Source organism: Benincasa hispida, chromosome 2 (genome assembly GCF_027475165.1).
Source record: "Benincasa hispida cultivar pf3 chromosome 2, pf3_genome.v1.1, whole genome shotgun sequence".
Classification (NCBI taxonomy): Eukaryota; Viridiplantae; Streptophyta; class Magnoliopsida; order Cucurbitales; family Cucurbitaceae; genus Benincasa; species Benincasa hispida.
The window spans coordinates 46,436,448-46,459,365 of NC_143479.1; the positions used below are offsets into that span (position 1 = coordinate 46,436,448).

The window sequence follows — 22,918 nt, forward strand, 5'->3', positions numbered from 1 at the left end:
AAACAGAGCTTATCTCTAAGTCCCTATCTCTTATTTATACAAGCCTAATCTTGCTCTTTCGAGTCCAGATTCTAACCTAGCTCTCTCGAGACATTAGGTTCTTTCTTTAGATTCTCTCTCGAGTAACTCTAAAGGTTATTTTGCACAGTATAAAACAAGACAATCGCAAGCAATGAACTTCCTATGTCATGTTAGCTTAGTTCTTCTCAACCCATTCAACTAGTTTAGCTACTCATGCGTATTAAGAGAGTGAGCAGATGTAGAAATAGAACTTCCATTGAATAGATATGAAGATGAAATACAAAATAACAATGCAAGTATAGTAAAGAGCCTGGTAGCAATTTCTTGTTGCCAGGCGTTTACACTGTTTCTACTCGTGCTCTAAAGATATTCTCACTCTCGCGAGAGTCGGCTCGCTCTATGCTCTTACGCCCCAAGGTTCTCTCTCGAGTTGCCCTGGGCGATCTCCGATGCCACCACTCTTCTCTTGCTCCACCTTAAAAATGGAAGAAAACTATGAACAGAACATGCGGTGAACCGGTTATATATATCGTAAACTTGTTAACCGATCAACCCATTTTCTGAAGAATGCACTTGGTATTTATAGGGCATCAATGGTGAAAGGTGGCTTCTCTCTCCCGGTTGTACAAATGGGACAACTTTAATTCCTGATTGACGCACCGAATGATTGTTACCGATAAAGCTGAATATACTTTGTGACCGTTATCGGCTGTCAACTTAATTTGGATTCAACTGTCATCAGCTTCCTGTCCCATCGCTCTTAATTTTCCTTTCACACAGATGCGCCCACCATGTTGCGCTGACCAAGTTGCGGCGATCCTTCTCAGGCGAATGTTTACGAGCACAATCAATGTAAAGTCTTGTGATGAAGTTGCGTCGATCGATAATTTCCTATGATCGCAATCTTGCATTGCGTTAGCGCATATTCTGCACAAAAATACAAAAATCAATAGTTCTAATGTGCTGAACACATGCGACCGCAATATTATAGAATTTATGCTTAATGGACACAATTTAACATATTTTATCAACGCAATCCAACATTGTTTAATAACTTAGCACTATGATAACATGCATTTCTGCTCGTTATCATAAACCTTGTTTCAACAAACATTTTCTGTGTTTAATAATATATGATATTTTATTCAATTTGTCATAAAATATATGATATTTTAGTTGCATTAACCACAAACTAATAAATTAACATCCAAGATTATCGTTGTAACTTAAACATGTATGTGGAGACATACATGTGGATCATGTTTAAGTGATAACCTAAATGGTCTGTAGTATATGGATAAGGCTGGGTACCTTATCCTTGTGACACTACGAGTATGACCCGCTTTGTAGGTGTGACAAATGTTGTAAAGTGCTACAAATTATCTGATCTTGATCATTCATGTATTAGACATGCGGGAAGAGATATTCTATATAAAGGAGTTTTTATAAGACCGGACCACGAAATGTTTAGTCTCGTTATATAACGGCATTCATAATGGAGACTTTCATTTCACTAGGATGACCATAGGTAACATGGCCTTAATCCTGAGTGAGTTGTGAACTCCTGCCTATAAGGGCAGTCCTTTGATTTGTATAGTGAGAGTGGCCAGATTGCCGACTAAACAAGCCTACCATTTTGGGGATTCGTTTGATTGTGAAGCTGGGAACTCAGCAAGATGAAATTCACTCCTTCCCCGAAGCAGGGGTAAATAGATAAATTGCTTCTTTAAGGGCTGATTCCGGGTCTTGAACAATGTGGCGCCATACTCTCTTCTGGCATGAGAGGGGTTTAGTCATAGTGGAACTATGATCTATTGTTCATTAGAGGGATCAGTGGTACTTAAGGAGTTAGATGTAATTACAGGGGGAAAACGGTAATGTGGTCCAACTGTACTCATAAGCAATTTGTGAAGGATCACCGTACTGTTGAATTGTTATATCCAATGAACATAGAAATATATCTATAGTGCGAAGAGTGCAGTTGTCGGTCTTTGGTGAAGTGCCTGGCAGTTAACGGATGGTAGATGATGTGATTAAAAAGTTTAATCAGTTATTCACGTACCGTTGAAGCTTCAAGCTATAGGTCCATAAGGTCCCCTTGGTAGCTCAAATGATTTAGTTGAGAATCAGTTTTTGGGTTAATTTGAAATGTTCAAATTAATAAGAGGGAATTTAATTATATATGGTATAATTAAATTGATTCAATTATATATGATATAATTGACATAATGTATTTGATACATTATAGTTTAATTGGAGGAACAAATATTTGAATATGATTCAAATATATTTTCTATGAATTAAGATTCATAGTTGTTGAATTTAATATACATATGATTTATATTAAATTGCCATAAAATAGAGGAAAAGAACTATGGTTTATATATTGTATATGACACAATATTAAAACTATAATTTTCTCTCTAACCACCCTTAGTGGGAAGTTAATTGATTTTATGGCAAAAAATGGGATAAATGAAAATATGATTTTTATTATTCCAAAAGACGAGTATTCACGATTGATCTTCTACACGATTTGTTTGAGAGCCTATGCGATAGACTCAGTTTACTACACGATTGAAATCTTGATGTGCGATAGCCTTGCCTTCCTTCGATTGTCTTCCTCCTCCAACTCCAAAACACCCTCTAACCAAAATAGCCAGAGCCCACCACTCATGGGTTCTTTTCGTGACTTGTTCGACGCGTTCATGAATGAGTTAGTTTGAGGGATTTACTTGAAGAAGAGTTCTTCAAAGGTATAATCTCTAAACTTTTGTTTATTATTCAAAAGCTTGTTGTAATTTATCTTTTGATGCATAATTTATCTGTTTTACTGTAAATGTATGCCTTCAATCGAAATGGGATTTGGACGATCTGCTTCTGCTCAAAAGTTCTCTGTAATACAAGATCCTTCACTCTTCACCTCTATCCATGCATACACACACATTAGTAAAAGTTGTGTTATTTTTCAAGCTTACTTTATTTTTTTTTATATGCCAACAACTTTTTCTTTTCTCTATTTTTTTAGTAGTATGCCCATTTTATCCTCTGTCTAGATTTGCTTCGAAAACAAGTTGCGTGTTCTCAAGACTAAAAGTTGTCCTATCGGGGTGACAAAGAAAATCAAGTAGAATATACATTTATAAAAGTCTAAGATTCTAAATCAACATAAAAACAAAGCATTCGATTTTTTTATGAAATTAAAATGGGAAAATTTTTCTTTTGAAAAATGGTTTCAAAGTTTTGTTTGAAAATTTTAAAATATCTAAAATTTTGCTTATATCTTACTAAAAAGAGTGTGCCATCAAAATTTCATTAATAAGAAAGAAATGACTGCGTAAAAATCAATTGAGAATAAAAATAAATTGAATGTGATTCTTTTATGTAACTTCATGCATTCAAACAATCATGCATTTATTCATTTATAGCAAGATGAGTAAAAAGTAATTTTATACATCTAGAAAGTCATGGAGTATCTAAAAGAAATCATGAAAAAACATTTTTAATATGAAAGACATATTTCATCAAGAAGTAAAAATTCACAATCTCAAAATAACAAAGTCATCATCAAGATATTAGAGCCATAAATGATCTGATCTTGATCGTTCATGTGGAGACATGCGAACGGGGGTATTCTATATAAAGAGTTTGTATAAGACCGGACCACAAAATGAATAGTCTCTATATAACACTGTTGCTAAAAGATACTTATATTTTACTAGGATGATCATAGGTGACTTGACCTTAATCCAGAGTGAGTTGTAAACGGAGTCTATGAGGGAAATCCTTTTATTTGTATGGGTGAAAGTGACATTATTAGCTGACTCAACAAGCCTACCATTTTAGGGACTTGTCCAAGTAGGGAGCTGGGAACATAACTACACAAGATGAAATTCACTCATTTGCTTACCTTAGAGAAAGTAGATAAATTATTCCATTGATAGCTGATTTTGGGTTTTGAACATTGAGGTCTTAACCTCTCACTGGCCCCAGAGGTGTTAGTTTATATTGGACTATAAATTGTTTGTTCATTAAAGGAATCAGTGGTATTTAAGGAGTTAGATGTAACTACAGGGGTAAAGCAGTATTTTGACCAACTATAGCTATGAGCAATTTGTGAAGGGTCAAATCACTGATGATTGGTTATATCCGTGGACACAGTATAAACCTACAGTGTGAAGAGTGTAGCTATCAGTCTTTAATAGAGTCACCAGTAGTTAATAAAAATTAATTAATTTAATTAAAGAGTTTAATTAATTAATCTTATATCATTGGAGCTTCTAATTTGTAGGTCCATAAGGTCCCCTTGTTAGCACACTAAAGGATATATAAGAGGAATAGTTTGAATTGTTCAAATAAATTGCATATTGATGAGATTAATATAATATGATTAATTATAGTTGTAATCTATAATTAAGAAAGAAAAATGTTTGAACAAATCAAATATTAAAGAGATGTATATATATAAATATGTAATGATTATGTGTTGATTAATTCTATACTAAATATGATTTAATATAGTCGTAAATTAATTAATTAATTAATTTTTTAGAAGTAGAGAAAAATAAACATGTGATGTTTATTTATTTATTTTATGTATGTATGTATATATATATATATTAAATTAGATTTAATATATATAGTTATTTAGTTATTTGACTAATTAATTAAATAAAATTTATTTAATTAATTTAAAACTAGAGTAGGAATAGAAAAGATTAAGAGAAGGTAGTTACTCTTCCTCTCTATAAATAGGTTTTCATTACCCATGTTTGTGACACAGTTGAATTGGAAATTTTGAATCCTAGTCTCCTACTATTTCTCTCAAAATCTGTTTTCTTTCCTCTACTACTGCTTCTTCATCTTCCAAGTCTTGAAGATCACACATCCAATTCTTGTGATCCTGGAGAATAACAAGGTTTCACTTGCAATAGTGTCCGTTGATCATTAAAGAGATATTCCGGAGAAGACGCGGAGAGAATCGTGAAGAATTTGGGAATCTACAAAGGTAAGATTTAGTTCTTCCCTTTTTTTCTTCTCTTAAATGCATGCTAATCTTGACTGTTTATCCACTAGATTATTATTTTTATTATTGGGGTTGATGCCCTAAATCTCGTAGGGTACTATAGTTTGTAATTGTATTGTACAAACATTTTATTTATCTAATAAAATATGTGTGATAGGATGTACTAGCAAGCAACGAAAGTAAATAGAATCAATAAGCACTCTAATTACATTTAATTTGAGTTCTAAAAACATGCTTAAACAGAAAATTAAGAAGAGAGTTTCTTAACAACATACATTTGATGAATTCTCCCTACTTCAAGCTGCTCTTCACGTGATTCTAGTTCCAATTCATTAGTGAACCATCAAAAGATCTTCTCTACTATTCTTAGCCTTGAATTTGAGTGGTGGAACTTCAAGTAAAGTGAATTTGTGAAGGGAATAGGACTGGTTTTGTGAGGAAGGCGAAGAAGTTGAAAAAACCACTTTTTAGCAACCAGAACTTCTTCTTCTCTCAACAATTGAAGAAGTTTTATTCAACCATCACATGCAATGCCTTTGATTCAACATCTAGCCACCTCAAATTGCATGAAACAAATGGGAAATGTGTGGGATTAATGGAGTAACACCTTCTACTTGGTGTAAAATGTGGAAAAAACCCACTTAAACCAAGTTCTCAATTTTTTGTATTTTCAATTTCAAATTTTAATTAATACCAAAATTAACTAAAATTTTATTTAATAAATTCATAATTAATTAAATCTAAAACATCAAAATTCAATTTCTTAAATTGAATTGAAATTAAAAATTAATTTGATTTTTAATTAAATAATTTAATATCAAATATTAAATTAATCACACACCCAATTTTAATCATGAATCTTATTCATGTAATTAATATTTAAATCATTATTTAAATATTATAAACTCTCCAATTCCATTTAATTTTAATAAATTAAATGTTAATTATATCAAATATAATTATACAAACCCTAATTCGAATTTTGAACTTATTCAAATTCAAACCCTAATTTCGATTTGAACATTTTCGAATTGAAGTTCAATTTGAACAATTCAAATTGATATCATTCCAAAATTCACTCAATTTATTAATTTAAGGTGTTCATATTTTACGAGCTAGTAGATGGACCTTATAGACCTACAGATCATGAACTCCAACGATTTAAGATTGACGGGCTAAAACTTTTTAGACCAGATTAATCAGTATTTGTTAACTATCAAGTCACACCACTATAGCTCGATAGTTGCACTCTCCTTACTGTAGATATATTTGTGTCCACTTGATTTAACCATAATCAGTAAGTTGACTCTTCACAGGTTGTTCGTAATAACGGCTAGGTCAATATGCTGTTTTACCCCCAATATTATGTCTTGCTCCTTAAGTTTCACTGATCCTCTAATGAATAGTTAGTTTATGATCCAATCACTAAATCAGATCCCTCTCGGGCCAATGAGAGGGTGGGGCCCCTTATTCAAGACCTGGATTCAGTACTTAAGAGAACAACCTTTCTTATATCCCTAAACTAGGTAGGCGTGAATTCCTTATTGCACCTTATGTCCCCAGCTATCTACCTGGTCTTACCCCTAAAATGGGAGGCTTATTGAGTTAGCGCTGTTGAGCCAACCCTCAGCTATGCAAATCTAAGGATAATCCCAAATAAACAGGAGTTCATAGTTAGCTTAGAATTAAAATTGAGTTACCTAGGTCATCTAAGCGAAATAGTCAGTCTTAAACAGTACACAACGTTATAAATTAAGAGTGAATTATTTCTTGATCCAATCTTACACAAACTCATTACATAGGATGCCCCCGCTCCTCATGTCAATACATGAACGAATCAGGATCACTTCGTTTGTAGCACCTTTACAACAACTTGTAACAACTACAGAGTGGGCCGCATCCAATAGTGTTACCAGAATAAGACACCCAACCTTATTCGTATACTATAGATCATTTTGACTATTTACTTGAATCTGGTCCACTTTTATGTCTCCTCATAAAGTTTAAGTATTCATATAATAGTCATGAATCTTAGTTTATTGGATTTAGACTGTATAAGTGCAACTTATAGATTCAATAACAACTTTATGGAAGAAATGTTAAATAACATCTTTATTGATAATAGAATATGTTTAACTTTACAAACAACAAGTTTTAAGACACACAACCCAACAATGTGATATTTTATTTGACATTTAGTTGCGTTAATCCACAAACCAATAAACTAACATCCAAGGTTATCTTGTAGCTTAAACATGTATATAGAGACATACGAATAGATCATTGTTAAGTGATAACCTAAATGGTCAGTAGTAGATGGATAAGGCTGAATACCTTATCCTGGTGACACTATGAGTGCAACCCGCTTTGTAGATGTTACAATGTTGTAAAGTACTACAAGTGATTTGATCCTGACCATTCATATGAAGACATGTGAGCGAGGGTATTCTATACAAAGGAGTTTGTATGAGACCGGACCACGAAATGACTAGTCTCATTATATAACGTTGTTCATAATAGAGACTTACATTTCACCAAGATGACCATAGGTAACATGACCTGAATCATGAGTGAGTTGTGAACTCCTACCTATGAAGGCAGTCCTTTTGTTTGTATGAGTGAGAGTGGCCAGATCGCCGACTCAATAAGCCTACCATTTTAGGGATTTGTTTGATTAGAGAGCTGGGAATACAACTACACAAAAAGGAATTCACTCCTTCCCCAACGTCGGGGTAAGTAGATAAAATGCTTTCTTAAGAACTGGTTCCGAGACTTGAACAATGTGGCATCACGCCCTCTCCTGGCCAGAGAGAGGTTTGGTCATAGTTTGATTATGATTTAATGTTCATTAGAGGGATCAGTGGTATCTAAGGAATTAGATGTAACTACAAAAGCAAAATGGTAATTTTGACCTAGTTGTACTTATGAGCAATTTGTGAAGGTTCATCGCACCATTGGCTGGTTATATCCAATAGACACATAAATATATTTGTAGTGTGAAGAGTGCAGCTGTCGATATTTAGTGGAATGCCCAACAATTGATGAATGTTGAATAATTTAATTAAAAGAGTTTAGTTAATTATTCAAGTACCACTGAAGTTTCAATCTACAGGTCCATGAGGTCCCCTTTGTAGCTCAACAGTGATTTAATGATAATCAATTTTGGATTAATTTTAATTTTTTAAATTAATTGAAGGAATTAATTAATTATATGTGATATAATTAATGTTACTTAATTATATATGATATATTCACTATAATGTATATGATACATTATAATATAAAGTTTATTTGAGAGGAAATAAATATTTGAATATGATTCACATATTAATTATATGAATTTAACCAAATAAATAGGATTTATACTAAATGTCATTAGTGAGATAATAGAAACTATAGGTTATATTTATTCAGTCAGGTTGCAATCTTTCCAGCAACCGTTGATATGATCTCGTATGCCCATACCTACCATAATTAATAAACGATTACAAAACAGGAAAAAGTAGTAACCGATATTGTTATTAAAAAGGCCAAGGAAGGGATATTACCTGGAATGCATGAGAAAACCCTAGTAGGTTGTACTTGACAATGTAGCTCTTATTGTTCTTGGACGTTTTCTTGTAGTTCTCAGCCTTACCATTCAATCCTCTTGTAGTCCAAGTAACATCTTCTTCCATAGCACATTTCCCCAATTGACATTGTTAAACTAATCCAAATCCTCCACATCACTTAATAAGGTTTTGTCGATATTGGCCCTCATCTTCTCCCTCCCTATCATAGCCAATTCAGTGTAATAGACTAATGTCATCTTCACAGCGTCCATGTCATTCTCAAACTGCATCTCCTTGTACACTGACTCTAAGGTACTAATGTGAATGTCACCCGCAAAATCATTCCTGAAGTACCTACTACACAGTAATCCAAGTGCTTCAACCCTCCTACAACTACTGGATTAGGTAACTGCCACAATCCCGTCACCAACATGAATTTTTCTTTGGAGAATGTTACAATCGTACCATTCAAATCGAACATCGTTGCATCCTTTCTATCGTCTTCAACCTCCCTTAATAGAATGTAATGGTTAATGGTTTGTTGAAGATAATGTCCATATCTACAAAACATTCAAATACCGTCTTCTTGAAGAGGGCAAGCTGAGTAGGGGTAAGCTTCTCTTTCACTAACTTGTTAGTCGTCCCAATATAAGAGGATAGGTTAGTCGCTTGGTCTAGGAAACGATCCTGAGGAGGAATATTGAATTTTCTAGCCATACTGCATAGAATAACAAAAAACACCAGAAAGTAAGCATTCTGTTAAATACTCGATACTTGATGCACGTTATAAGGTACTCCATACACATTATTCAATACTCGATACTCGATTACTCAATACACAATACGTGCTACATAGTGTCTGTTGCTCGCTACATATGGCTCAATGGTCGATTATCAAGCATTCAGATAGATTTTCCACCTTCATGACTAATCCTACTCAAACCCTAAGACTTAGACAGTCTGAAATACCAAAAATATGAAAATCGAAATGGAAAAAATCCAACTCCAGCCAAACATGCAAGATATGAAAACGGAGAAGAACCATGTCGATCGAGTATTGAGAAACATGCAAATGTAAAAAAAAAAAAAAAGAGAGAGAGAGAGAGAGAAAAAAAACATTGAACCAACATATAAACAAATAGACGAATGTTACCTGATGTAGAGAGAATCAAAAGAGAATTTCAAGTCAAGAAGTGTCGTCGTTTAGGGATATAGATTCAGAAGACGAGATCAAATATGTTGGATATAGCATGAGTCGTGTGTCGTCATACACCATGCATCAAGTGTCGAGTGACTCGTCATCAAGGAATGAGTGACAAGTCATTGTGGATCGAATTTCTTGATAATAACACATGCACAAGGGTGGATCTAGAGACAAAACAGTAAAATCCAAGTAAAAGATCACTCCCCATTCCTTTTTCAACATATGGTCATTTTTCATTTGGTCGTCCAAATTGAGTCCATATAAAAAACCGGAGAAAAAAACAGAGTGATACAAAGAAACCTGAAATAGGTCGAGGCCATTTCACATTTAATCCGAAATTTCAACTTTTTTTCATTCTGGGTGCAGCTTTTCCGTTTGGGTTTATCATGATTCAAGAATACTGAAATATTATCTCGAAACGAATTTGATTTCGTTCAAAAACCATGAATTCTCAAACCCATCTCCTCAAACGATTCCCTGCACGAGCTCTTCGCATCCATCCGTTTTCTTCGACCCCTTTGCCTAATTCTGTTTCCGATATCGATTCCCAGTTAGTTTCCCTCTGCCAAAAGCTAACTCCGCGAAACGTCAACGACGCGTTTTCTCTCTTTCACACTGCCGTCGCTTCTAATTCTCTTCCTTCTGGATTAACCTGCAACTCATTCATGGCTGCTCTCACCAGGACCAGAAATTACGAAATGGCTTTATCTGTTTACGGTAAGATGACTTATGCAAATGTTTTTCGGGGTTTCAGATCACTTTGTTGTTTAATCGAATGTTTTCTTTATACTCGTGAGGTGAATTTTGCATTTGGGGTTGTGGGATTGATTATTAAGCAGGGTTATGTAGTTAGTACGTTTGTTTTCAATGTTATGTTCACGGGGTTGTGTCGAATTGGTGATGTGGAGAGAGCAATTGGGTTGTTTCATCAAATGAAAAGATTTTGTGTATTACCAGATGTGATTAGTTATAATGTGCTCATGAATGGACTCTGCAAGACTGAGAAATTTGAAGAAGCGCTTCAATTTCTCGAAGAAATGGAGGCGGTTTGCCAGCCGAATATGGTGACATATACGACAATGGTGGATGGGCTTTGTAAGGGTGGAAGATTAGATATAGCAGAGGAGTTATTGGAGAGAATGAAAAAGAAGGGATTACAAGGGGATGTTGTTATGTATAGTGCAGTTATAAGTGGTTTTTGTAGCAAAGGAAATTTCTCTAGAGGAAAAGAACTTTTCAATGAGATGCAAGAGATGGGAATTCGTCCTAATGTAGTTACATATAGTTGTTTGATGCATGGTTTATGTAAGGAAGGGCAATGGGAAGAAGCAAAGGCGATGCTAAATCTTATGACGGATCGTGGTATTTGTCCTGATGTTGTCACTTATACGTGTTTGATCGACGGGCTTTGCAAAAATGGGAGAGCTAAGCAAGCCTTGAATATATTAAATCTGATGCTAGAGAAAGGTAAAGAACCTAATACTGTTACTTATAATGTTCTGATAGATGGTCTATGCAAAGGGGGACTAATAGAGGAGTCTTGTAAAGTCTTGGATAGGATGATAGAGAAGGGGAAGAAGCCTGATATTGTTACTTATAATACTTTGCTCCTAGGACTCTGCAGGGATGGGAAGGTTGATGAAGGAATTAAACTTTTTAATTTGACATTGAAGGATAACTGCCATGTTAACCCTGATGTTGTCACCTTTAATATGCTGATTCAAGGGCTATGTAATGAAGGTCGTGTTGAGGAGGCCCTGGAGGTCTATAATACAATGTCTGAACATGGAATTTCGGGTAATTTAATGACTTTCAACTTTCTAATTGGAGGCTCTCTTGAAGCAGGAATGATCAACAAGGCTATGGAAATGTGGAAACATGTATTAAACTTGGGATTTGTTCCTAATTCAATTACCTACAGTATAATGATTAAAGGACTTTGTGGCTTGGGTATGATTAGCTTCGCTAAAGGACTTTTTGGTAGGATGAGAATACATGGGCCTAGTCCAACTGTGATTGATTACAATACATTGATTTCATCCACGTGCAAGGAAGGTAGCGTAGGACAAGCTAAGAGGTTGTTCCAAGAAATGAGTAATGTAAATCTAGAACCGGATATTGTTACATTCAATACCATAATCGATGGGTCTCTAAAATCTGGGGATTTTTCGTATTCCAAAGAGCTACTAATAGACATTATTGGAAAAGGCTTAGCTCCAAATGCTTTGACATTTTCAACATTAATTCATCGATTATCGAAAATTGGTCAGATGTGTGAAGCTAAAGTTGTTTTTGAGAAAATGATTGCTTGTGGCTTGACTCCAGACGCCTTTGTATATGATTCCTTAATAAAGGGATATAGTTCGAAGGGTGAAACTGAGGAAATTATTGGCTTGCTCAACGATATGGCCAAAAAGGGTGTCGTTCTTGACCCAGAAGTAACTTGTACAATCTTAACATGCCTTTGCCAGAGTTCAGATCATCCTGATATCTTGGAGTCTGTGCAAAAGTTTTCCCAACCAACGTCAGATGCAAAACAAATAACATGTAGTGAATTGTTACTTAGACTTGATAAATCTCATTCAGAGCTTAACTTAACTGTTGAAAATCATAGTAAAGGCCAAATTTAATATCTTAAGACCAGACATGGTATCTTATCTTCTGTTCTAAGCGAGTCCTTTATTCTTGCTATTTCCTATCCTTGATCTTGAGGTTCACCTCCCAGATTCTTTTTCAAGTCAGTCATTAAGCACATTTCCTTGTTTTTTTTTTTTTTTTTTAAATACTGATTTCCTTTACTGTCTTGTATGTATATCAGTTTTCTTTTCGTAACGATTTATCCATTCTCTCTGTGGTCTCACATGGCTAGTTAAAATAAAAATAAAAATAAAAATCTCCAGGGAGTTGTGGCTCTAGTTTCGGTTATATTTGTTTATGATTAATCATGTGAAATTCCTTAAAAATATAGTGTATGACAGATAGTAATATGTTTTTTAATTGTGGTTAAATTGCAATTTAAGTCCTCATAGTTTGGAGAAAGTTAGAATTTAGTTCCTATGGTTTATAATTATTATCAAACCATAGGAACTATTTATGAGATTTTATCAAACCATAAGGACTAAGTTCTAACTTTTAAAATCATAGAGACTAAATTCTAACTTTTTCAAACCATTGGGACCAAATTTGTTATTAAACCTTTAATTTTCAAGTGATTTTGAGAGTATTTTGCTCGTCGTTGGTTGGTGGTCTTTTTTTTGGTTTCTTCGGTAGTTTTGGGAGTGGGTTTTGTTTTTTTTTACCAGCTAAAGGAGACTTGAAGTTGTTCGAAAGTTTATCAATTTGTTGGTTGTATCTTTTCTTTTTTCTCCTTGTTGTTTGTATCTCTTAAACATATAATCCTTTTTATTACATCAAAGAGAAGTAGTTTCTTGCTTTAGGAAAAGTGATTTTTAAGAGTAGAGTTGGTGGACTAATGGGAGCGAGTGTGGTTCAATGGTTGATTGCTATGGCATTGACGGAGTCGATCTATGATGTGGGGTCTATATTTATAGCATTTGAAGAGGATGTTCAGCTCTACTTCTATCAGCATTCTTCTTGGGAGATTTCTGCTGCTTGCCTGAATATGAACATCTCATGAGATGAGGCTATATTGTGGTAAGTCTCCATCTGCTTTTCTGAGCAACATCTGTTGGGCATGTTCCAAATCCAGAAAGCAGAAACTGTAAAAGGTAACCAATGCTTTCTACTTTTATTTATTATTTATTTATTTATTTTATTATTTTTTTTTATTTTTTCTTCCGGAGGCTAAAAACCGAGGAGATGCTTATGCAATTACTTTTACACCAATTGTTCAAGCAGGAAAAGCGGGTTGCTTGTCTGGGAGGAAGCAGCCAGTTTGACTGGGCACAGGTTGAAGCAATCTCTGGTGTACGTACCTATGAATTATGATAGAATTTTATTCTAACCTCCAGTGTAGCATGGAAATGAATTTATGCCACGTTTGAGAGTGATTCTCATTGTGTCATCTTCAAAATTTCTCACAAAATATTTTTAATTATTTAAAATCAATTTTAATAATACGAATAATACTTTTAAAGGTATACAATTAAACATTGATTTGATTTTGAGTAACTAAAGGTATGTTTTCAAGTAACTCTAAACATGACAAAAATGAATTTAATCATTTTTAAAATATACATTTAAACTAATTAAATAGCATTATAATTAAGTATTCTAAGTTTCTTTTCTAAAATATTCATTTTAAATGTCATTTGACATTTAATTATTTATTAGAAAAAAGTTATCCATAGTGAATTGCAACCCCTAAAATGAAAGGTTGTCAATTCCTTTAAGGTCGGAGATGGAAAAGACATCATCCTTACAAATTACAACTGATACTTTCTTTAAAGTGAAATAATAAAAAGAGTAAATGATAGCATGCATACATTGAGAATAAAAGATGAAGATGATCAATGATAGATAAGAAGCCAACAGGGGCGACCTGAGAACACATATCAAATGACATTTAGACCGTGCAATGACATGTGTTCTCAAGACGACCCTATCGGATTCTTCTACCTCTATAATTCTATCGCTTAATTGCTCTCCAACTTCCTTCTTGATCTCCTCTACATGCCTATGTTTTTATACAAAATGAAAAGGGAAGGGAACCCATGGTTTTTAAGTACTACACAACCCTAAACATGTGAATGAAAATTTTGTACTACACATTTTCTCTTCTTTCTCAAAAGTACTCTCTCTTTGTATCAGTTGTACGTTCGTTTAATTTGTTGTACTTTTCCTCCATTTTTATCACTCCATTGTACTGCCTTTATCCATACTATATGATACATATTTTATGGACTTCGTTTCCCATGCTTCTCAATTTATTTTTAACTAATTAATTGGTTCATTTATAAAATTTGTTCTCCCACTTCAACAATTGTGCCTAATTAGAGGAAAAATGAATAAGGAATTGTCACCGTCTCAGATTTTCTATATGAAATAATTAATTAAGACTTTCATTCTTTTTTCTTACCTTCAAAATTTTTAATTGAAAAGATAATATATATAAAGATTGAAAATGTAAAATTTTGCCCCTCTTTATGACAATTTATTGAACTTGTTTATGTGTTTAATAGGTCATTTGTTTTCTTTTGAGATATATTTAATGTGTTCTTGAAATTTTAGTTTCGTGTCAAGTAAATTCATAGAGTATCAAACACCTTTTAAGTTTAGAAACTTGTTCAAAATAAATTTGGATGCTTAAATTATAAAGACTTGTTAAACACCCAATTCTGCGAGAAAAGAATTTTAGAGTAATGGTAAAGGAGGAAGATGAGAAGGTTAAACATTGGACCCTAATAAAGAGCTTTTGAGACTTTTCACTTGTAAAAAGGTCACAAAACAATCTTTTTCAAAATGACTCATTTTTAGAATTAAAAACTTAAAGAGCTCATTTTTGTCAATTTTCCTAATAGTGGATATTCCAGAAATCATACATAAAATATAAATCGAACATAACTCAATTGACATATAAAATATATTAGTAACCAAGAGATCTGTAATTCGAATCACTCACCCTCTAGTACAAAAAAAACGGTATACACAAACTTTACACTATAGCTAGAAAACTTTTTAAATGATGCAAAAATCTTACACATCCACTAATCCTACAAGGATGGAAGCCTCAAGAATAAATAAATATACAATTGAGAATCCAAAGTTGATAAATTCAATAAATCTTCTTTGAACTGAATGACAAAAATGCACGGAGATCCTAGACTTTCTAAATCGTGCCTAATAGATTTAAGAAGTTCAAATATGTCTTAGAGATCTTTGACATGTTTGACAATTCTTTCACGTGTTTATTAAACATAAAACTAAGTTTACCTTTCAACTGTGTCAAATATACGTGAATTTTAAAACATGCCTAATAAGTCTGTACAAAATTGAAAATTCAAGAATTTATTTGACGATTTTAAAGTTGATGAACCAATTAGACATGATATTGAAAATTTAAAGACCTCGTAGACACTTTTAAAAGTCTATAGACATGTTAAGCATAAAACCTGAAAGCTTGGGGGCTAAAATAGTAATTTTGCCAGCAAAAAACTAAGAAGAATCAACTGCAAGAGCAGCATCCTTAATTAGTTAATCATCTTCACTCTTCTTCAAACAATTCTTCTGGTGGGTCATAGACGATCATATCAGGGAAGAGTTCCAAGAAGTCATCTTTAACTTGTTCTCTCAATTCTGGGTAAGGAATAAGCCCCTTCAAAATTACACGAAAAGGCAAAGATAATGGCCTATCAGGAGATTCTCTCATTTCACGATATATATCCATGGCCTCAGAGGGCATTGCATTATCCAAGTATGCACGAATAATGTCTCCAAAAGTATGCTGATCAAATAGTACTCCCTCTTTCTTCAGATCCTGCCAAACTTGTTTTGTTTCTTCCACTCTTTTGTTCTTTGCAAGCATCATAAGCATATCTCTATAAAAGAACATGTCGGGTCGGTACCATACTTCTTTACGAACCACGTTGTACAACTGAAAGGGTCAGGCAGGTATCAATAATGCAATCAATGGGATAAAAACAAAGGTATCTATCAACTTAAAAAGCATCTTAAAAGAAAAAACAAAAAAAACAAATGCTAGCTTTGTTAAATAATAAGACTGCAAGAGTTGGAGAATATTTTTCTCCATGAGACTGACAATAGATTAAATTATCTAAACAATAGAGAGTAAAATTTTGAGGATATAAGGTCATAGGCTTGCATCATTTTGAAAAGAAATATAATTGGAAAGAGAATAGGCCCTTCAAAGCCAATAGGTAACCAAACAAACAAACAAATGCCTACAAATTGTTTCCGACATACAATATTTTCAAACTTGTCGTCCAATATCTCTTGAACATAAAAGTGCAATATAGTAACGTAGATTAGTCAAATGCCCAATACAAAACACAGGATTAAGAACAAGTAGACTTATTTATTTATTTTACTGATAGTTACATAAGAGGATTGTTATTTGTTAAATTACTTTATTGTCCACTAAAGGAGACATACACACCTAGTTATGCAATGCATCTTATGTCATAGCAGACTAATCCCCTATTAATAATATAATGCTATACCTTCGGATTCTTCTCAAAAAAAGGAAGTCTGAATCAGATAATGATTCTCCTATCAGTGTTAGGATTGAGGATTCAAATGGCTTTGAGAATGGAGTTGATCATGATAAACCAATGCAAGAGGATAATTTTGAGGCAGATCTCAATGCTTTATTTCTTTTTTTTTTTTTTTCGAAACAGAAACAAACTTTTCATTGATATAATGAAAAGGATCTTGATGCTTTGTTTCATAATGAAAATGATTTGAAAAATAAAATGATGGATGCTACTTATTTCTCTCCACTACATCCTTCAAAAATCCCAACACATTTGAAGTCTATTGTTGAAAAATGTGATTTAATCTTGGGTTGATCCTCCCTTCCTTGTCAAAATTTGTTTGAACTTATCCGCCTACAATTCAGAAATGAAAAGTGTTTTTTGAAAAGGAGTTGAAGAAAGCACTTTGGAATCCAAGAGCCCAAGACGAGTTGATATCTTAGTTTGGATAATGATTCATGGATTCTAGAATTGTTCAGCATCGGCTATAGTATTTTGGTTGATCCTTCGCTGAAATGTGGCCCTAAAATATTGTGGAGAATCACAGTCAAAGCTTTGTTAGCTGTTTTATGGTTTAGAAAGAATTCAAAGATCAACTCCATAGCTGGACTGTTTTGTGATAGCAAGACTTAAAGCTTCATCTTGGTGCACCTTTTCCAAGATCTTTGTAGACTTCTCGGTTCAAGACCTAAGTTTTGATTGGAGGGCATTCATATTACGAGCCCACTAGTCCTAGATCTTCTAGTGATCCTTTTTGTATTAGTTTGTTTTGTTTTGTTTTATGCTCCATTCCCCTGTAGCTTCGATGAATGGTGTTCTTGGCTTTTGTGTATTGTTCTTGGAGTGTTTGTTCCAATTTCTAGTCCACTTGGATAGATTGGATGGATATGATGAGGGCGCTATGGGGATGTCAACCTAGTTGAAATGTCCAGGTGCACTTGTTGATCCTTAGTTCTAGTTCTAGTTCTTGTTGCCCTTTGTTTCTAGATATTGTACTTTGAGCATTAGTCTCATCTCATTATTTCAATGAGGAGGCTTGTTTCCGTTTCAGAAAAAAAAAAATGCTATACTTTCGGTTAATAATAGATGTATCACTCATGGACACATTTTATGTGCACCTTGCCCCCAGGAAAACAAACAAGCCCTATACTGATGTTGATGCACGGTGTACAGAAAAAGGCCAGCATACTTCAAAAAAAATTATATGCCAAGAGTAGCACTCCCGACCCAATGGCATCCAATCATGGGCACATTTTATCTACCAAACTTGGAATCTGATAAACTCAAAACGTGCGAAGTTCCATATGCAGTTTGGTCATTTTGATGATCTTGACTTTTGGAGACTTAGATTTAGAGGAGCTTGTCCACCGATCTCCTATATCTGAACTGAACCATATAAGCTAGCAATGAAATTCCTCTCTCATGCTGATTTTTTGTTTGAAACTCTCCACATCCGGTTTAACAAGAAACAGATGTTTCTTGTTCTTTGTGTCAATCAGATTCAGAAAGTTTAAGCCACTTACTCTTTCAATGATCTTATGCATTGTCTTGTTGGCAGCAATTATTTGGAATATTTCATTCTCTAATGACTTCCAGAGCAATTCTCTCCAATTACTCATTGGCCCGCCTTTCTCCATGACTTCATTTGTGATGGGTTAATGTAGTTAAAGTAATTACTCTTTCATGGAGTACCGGACTAAAGACAAGCCCACAACAAGGGAGCCAACAAAAACCAACAACAAGAAGAGGCTCCAATCAAGTAATATAAGTCCTAACGAGATGTTAAAAAAAAGCCTCGACATCAAAGCCCAGAGAGAAACAGTGAATGGAGCAAAAGACCCAACATCATTGTTGGAACTCCCCCCACCCCCTAAAGATTCTATTTTTTCTCTCGCCCCACAAACCCCACAAAATAGCACACGCCCAGTGTTCAAGGTGCACTAAGGCACAATGGCCCTCTGGAGCCTAGGCGCAAGGCGCACGAAAAGGCACGTGCATTAATTCGTGAGGTGCACTATATATATACACACACACACTCAACAAAAACCTTGGAAAGAAATATATATGACTTAAAGAAGAATATATAAAAGATACATAAGGTTCAAAGTGATAAACAAACCAACTTGGGACATACCAGAATTCTGTTTTGGAGCAACAAAGGTGGCTGGCAGCAAAGAAGAATAGAGATAAAGGCTGCTGTGGAGTCTTCTGCTCTGTTTTTAGAAGAAAAAACAGAGTTGGTTGCCGGACATGCGCACTGCATCACCTTTTCTTTTTTGTTTTTGATTTTGATGAAATGCTAGTGGCATGGAGACTTGGAGTTGAAGAAGAAGAATAGAAGAATAATAATACGTGAGGAATGGCCAAATGGAAGATGTTGTTTGATTAATTATTCCTGTCTTTTTTAAGAAGAATCGAAGAGAAGTGGTGAAGATTAAGAAGAATGTAGTATGATATTCCTGTCTTTTGAAGAAGAATTGAAGAGGAGAGGTGAAGAAGAATTGAAGAAGAGAGGTGAAGAAGAAGAATTGAAGGATAGAGGTGAGAAGCCCCAATAGGCGCACTTAAGCGCACCTTTGCTTCTTGTAAGGCGCAGCAAAGGTGCACGCCTTCTTCCGTGTGCCTCGCTTCTTTGAGGCGAGGTGCCATCTACGTGCCTTGCGCCTGTACCAGAGTGCGGCTTTAAAACACTGCGCACATCACAGCCTACCACAAAAACAATCCTTTCTCACAGTAAGGCAGATGGAAGAATAATTCCTCAAACGACTCCCTATAACTTGGAATCTAACAAAGATATAGTTGAAAGCCTCGAACAAAGCAAAGCAAAGCAAACAGCCGGAGCAGCTCCAAAGGATATGATCAAGGTCCTCAGCCACCTACTTGTGTAAAGAATACAGCAGTGAGGCCCAACTAAGGACTCTATGGCTGTGATCCGAGCTACAGTGTTACTCATCCATGCAAAACCTGCTACACTAAGAACTTCGCCTTCTTGGAGATTTTTACATTCCATGCCGAGGAGGATAGAGGCATTAGCAGGAAGATTGAAGCCTTTTTTTTTCGGAAGATAAGGCATATAAAATATGGTAGTTCACGTGGAAAGGGATATACATTGCCCATGTGTCTTCTCGTAATCAGATTTCTATGACGCTGCACACTTTTTTTTTTTTTTTAGAATCAACAATCATTGAGAAAAAATGAAAAAATATAAATACAAGGGCATACAAAAAAAACAAGTCCACAAAAAGACCCCTTCTAAAAGAAGGGATTCCAACTAAATAAAATGTTACCAAGGGAATAATTACAAAAAAGCTTCGATACTGAAGCTCAAAGCGACACATGAAACCTCACTAAAGACCACTCCTCACAAGGGTCCCTATCCCTCCCTCTGAACACTCCATTGTTCCTCCCCCCCCCCCCCAAATATCCCATAACATCGTACACACCCCCGCAAATCACGAAAACGGCCATTCTCTCTAAAAGGTGGATGGGGGAGGAATCCCCCAATCATCACACGAATGTCCCTTTGGCCAGCAATCCTGACACGTTTAATAAGCCAACCATTTGACTATATGCCATATATATCAACAATAACTCTTCTCCCCAAACTATTTTATTCAAGGGAGAACAGCCAACACCACTTTAACAAGAGGGCAGTGTTTGGTTGTTGAAGACAGCCCACCCCTAATTCATCCAAATTCTAAGATGTATCCAAAGCTGTCTTAAAGACTATCCCAAGATAACCTCATTCCATTGAGGCTTGATGATCTTTGCATTACTACTCTACCACTATTAGTACATAAACATGAAATAATAGCAACAACAAAAATTCTCATTCACACCCAATCTCTACTCGACTAGCATGTTGATATTTGATGATTCAATGTACTTTTTTTAAGCCATCCTTTCATATTATATCCCTAGTAGACCCAGCATGTTGAAGAAAATCTTTCAGCCCCCTGATCTCAATTTATGGGACTTCTATCCATTGCCCAAGACCACCAGGTTGCTAAAGGCTAGTACAAGCAAGTAGTTCTAATGTAATACCCCGAAGTTAGAAGGGGGACATGAATGAACCGAGATCACATTCGAATGAGGGATCCCAAGGAAATGAAAGTATGGTTAATAATGACTAAAAAAAATTGAAAGTCACTACCTATACCAAAAAGGTGCATCTTCCTTTTTAGTAGCTCAATTATGAGAACTCTAAAGTTAAGCATGCTTAGCTTGGAGCAATCCTATATTGGGTGATCTCTAGGGAATCTTCCTAGGATGTATGTAAGTAAGGACAAAACATGTTGAAAGGACCAATGTTGTGGTTTGTGGGGACAGCTTTCACTTCTAAAAGTATTCAAGATAGGTAAGGATAATGTAGCCAAGTTGCAGGGATACCGAATCTGAATTCCAAATCCTGGGCCTGGAACATTATACCTAATTTCAATTGAGCTAAGTTAAGATTTGCAAGCCATAGTGGGCTGTCTATTTTCTCCAACTACGCTGCCAGAGTTCACCATAGCTTTCAACCACTTCAAAATGCAACCATCAAATACTTGAATATTGTCTTAATCCAGAATCTCAATGATGTCAGACTTCTCCTTTTACTAAAAACACAAAGGTTAATAAAAGTCGACGAAAACCATACCTATGTTATTTCCAATCCGTAGATGTTAAGTTCAAAATAATTCCCACATACGTAATTCAACCAAACTATAACAACTCCGAATTAACCAATATATCATAGCAAGAAACTAACTAGATTCTCATTTCACTTAACAGAGCTTTAGAATTAACCGTCAGCATTATCTCCAAAGAAAATTCAACATATGTCATAAAGGGGAAGAGAGAGAATGATGATAATAATAATAATAGAGAGAGCATAAGAGAGCGGACCTTCATACACAGAAAGACCTGATTCTGCCTCTGAAGCTCGAAGAGAACCGCGACGAGATCGGACTTGAGCAAGCGAGAGACATGGGAGGAAATGAATCGGTCGAGACGAATGAAATTGGACTGAAGCCTCTTGAGCTCTTTGACCACAATCAGACCCTCCTTGCCCATCTCCTTCTTCCTCCTCCATATTGAGAGGCTGGGGCTGGAAGCAGAGCCAGTGATGAAGCGTAACAACAATTGTTGCTGGAACAGATCGTGATTGAGGAATGTGGGAAGGGAAAAACGATGAAAAGGGGTTGTGGAAGTGGCGCTGTTTGAGATTCTACGGAGAAGATTTAGAGTAAGACGAAGCATCAAAATTGTGGAGGAACCTTGAAGCGAATACAGCACACCGGAGTTTTTGCTCTTTGTTGAAACCCAAGAGAACTGTCTCTAGTGATTTTTTTTTTTTTTAAATTTTTTTTAGGGGTTCAAAACCAATTTTCGTTAGGCTAAATTTAAAAATTAATAAATAAAATTGATTGATTTAATTATTTAAAAAACAAAAATGGTATAGTTTTGACACTATCTGTATTAGTTCAAAAGTTGTAGTGATATTTAGTAAACGTTTCAAAACTATCTATTAACATGGCATTTAACGTACAACAATTAATAATCAGTATTGAGCAACGTCATTTTGAACTATAAATTGCAATTTTCAAGTTAACAAGTAAAAAAATGACATTTTTCTCCTCCATCTTTGTCAAACCCCAAATGATTAGGGTTATGGTTAAATATTGATTACGAGTATAGGAAAAGAAGATGGGTGCTTGAAGAAAAAACCTATTAGGTTTAGTGTTGGTGGTAAAATGAATGACACTTGAAGATAATGAAGAAGACAATGGATAAGTGTTGATGCTAGGTGGTGATAATTTTGTTATTTTCAACTTTTGGTCAATGAAGCATTGATGTTTGATAATCGTATTATCTATTTATATTAAGGATTCAAACCTCTTAACTCTGTATTAAAAACATATCTCTTAACTATTTAACTTGTGCTTAAGTTGGCAAAAATAGC

At 34.7% G+C, this 22,918-nt stretch overlaps 2 protein-coding genes and 1 long non-coding RNA gene across 3 annotated transcripts; 1 reads left to right on the top strand and 2 right to left on the bottom strand.

Annotated features, from left to right (window-relative positions):
- Window positions 1–8,360: 8,360 nt before the first annotated feature.
- On the bottom strand, window positions 8,361–9,898 carry LOC120071206 (uncharacterized). The gene is made up of 3 exons (XR_005480179.2): window positions 9,752–9,898; window positions 8,596–9,316; window positions 8,361–8,512 (listed from the first exon to the last, which is right to left on the bottom strand). It is a non-coding gene; the product is annotated as an uncharacterized LOC120071206 (long non-coding RNA).
- A 131-nt stretch (window positions 9,899–10,029) lies between these two features.
- LOC120071205 (Tetratricopeptide repeat (TPR)-like superfamily protein) lies at window positions 10,030–14,420 on the top strand. The gene is made up of 2 exons (XM_039023329.2): window positions 10,030–13,530; window positions 13,661–14,420. The coding sequence occupies exon 1, from the start codon at window positions 10,246–10,248 to the stop codon at window positions 12,430–12,432; it is 2,187 nt and encodes a 728-aa protein (XP_038879257.1). The 5' UTR covers window positions 10,030–10,245; the 3' UTR covers window positions 12,433–13,530; window positions 13,661–14,420.
- Window positions 14,421–15,753: 1,333 nt separating this feature from the next.
- Window positions 15,754–22,417, bottom strand: LOC120070680 (Pentatricopeptide repeat (PPR) superfamily protein). The gene is made up of 2 exons (XM_039022523.2): window positions 21,862–22,417; window positions 15,754–16,355 (listed from the first exon to the last, which is right to left on the bottom strand). The coding sequence occupies exons 1-2, from the start codon at window positions 22,213–22,215 to the stop codon at window positions 15,966–15,968; spliced, it is 744 nt and encodes a 247-aa protein (XP_038878451.1). The 5' UTR covers window positions 22,216–22,417; the 3' UTR covers window positions 15,754–15,965.
- Window positions 22,418–22,918: the final 501 nt, after the last annotated feature.

Excerpts from the sequence above, each read along its gene's own strand:
- LOC120071205 (XM_039023329.2), top strand. The coding sequence starts at position 10,246 with ATGAATTCTCAAACCCATCTCCTCAAACGATTCCCTGCACGAGCTCTT.
- LOC120070680 (XM_039022523.2), bottom strand. The coding sequence starts at position 22,215 with ATGCTTCGTCTTACTCTAAATCTTCTCCGTAGAATCTCAAACAGCGCC. Across the intron at positions 16,356-21,861 it reads AGGTCTTTCTGTGTATGAAG|TTGTACAACGTGGTTCGTAA; the intron begins GTCCGCTCTCTT and ends TGACCCTTTCAG.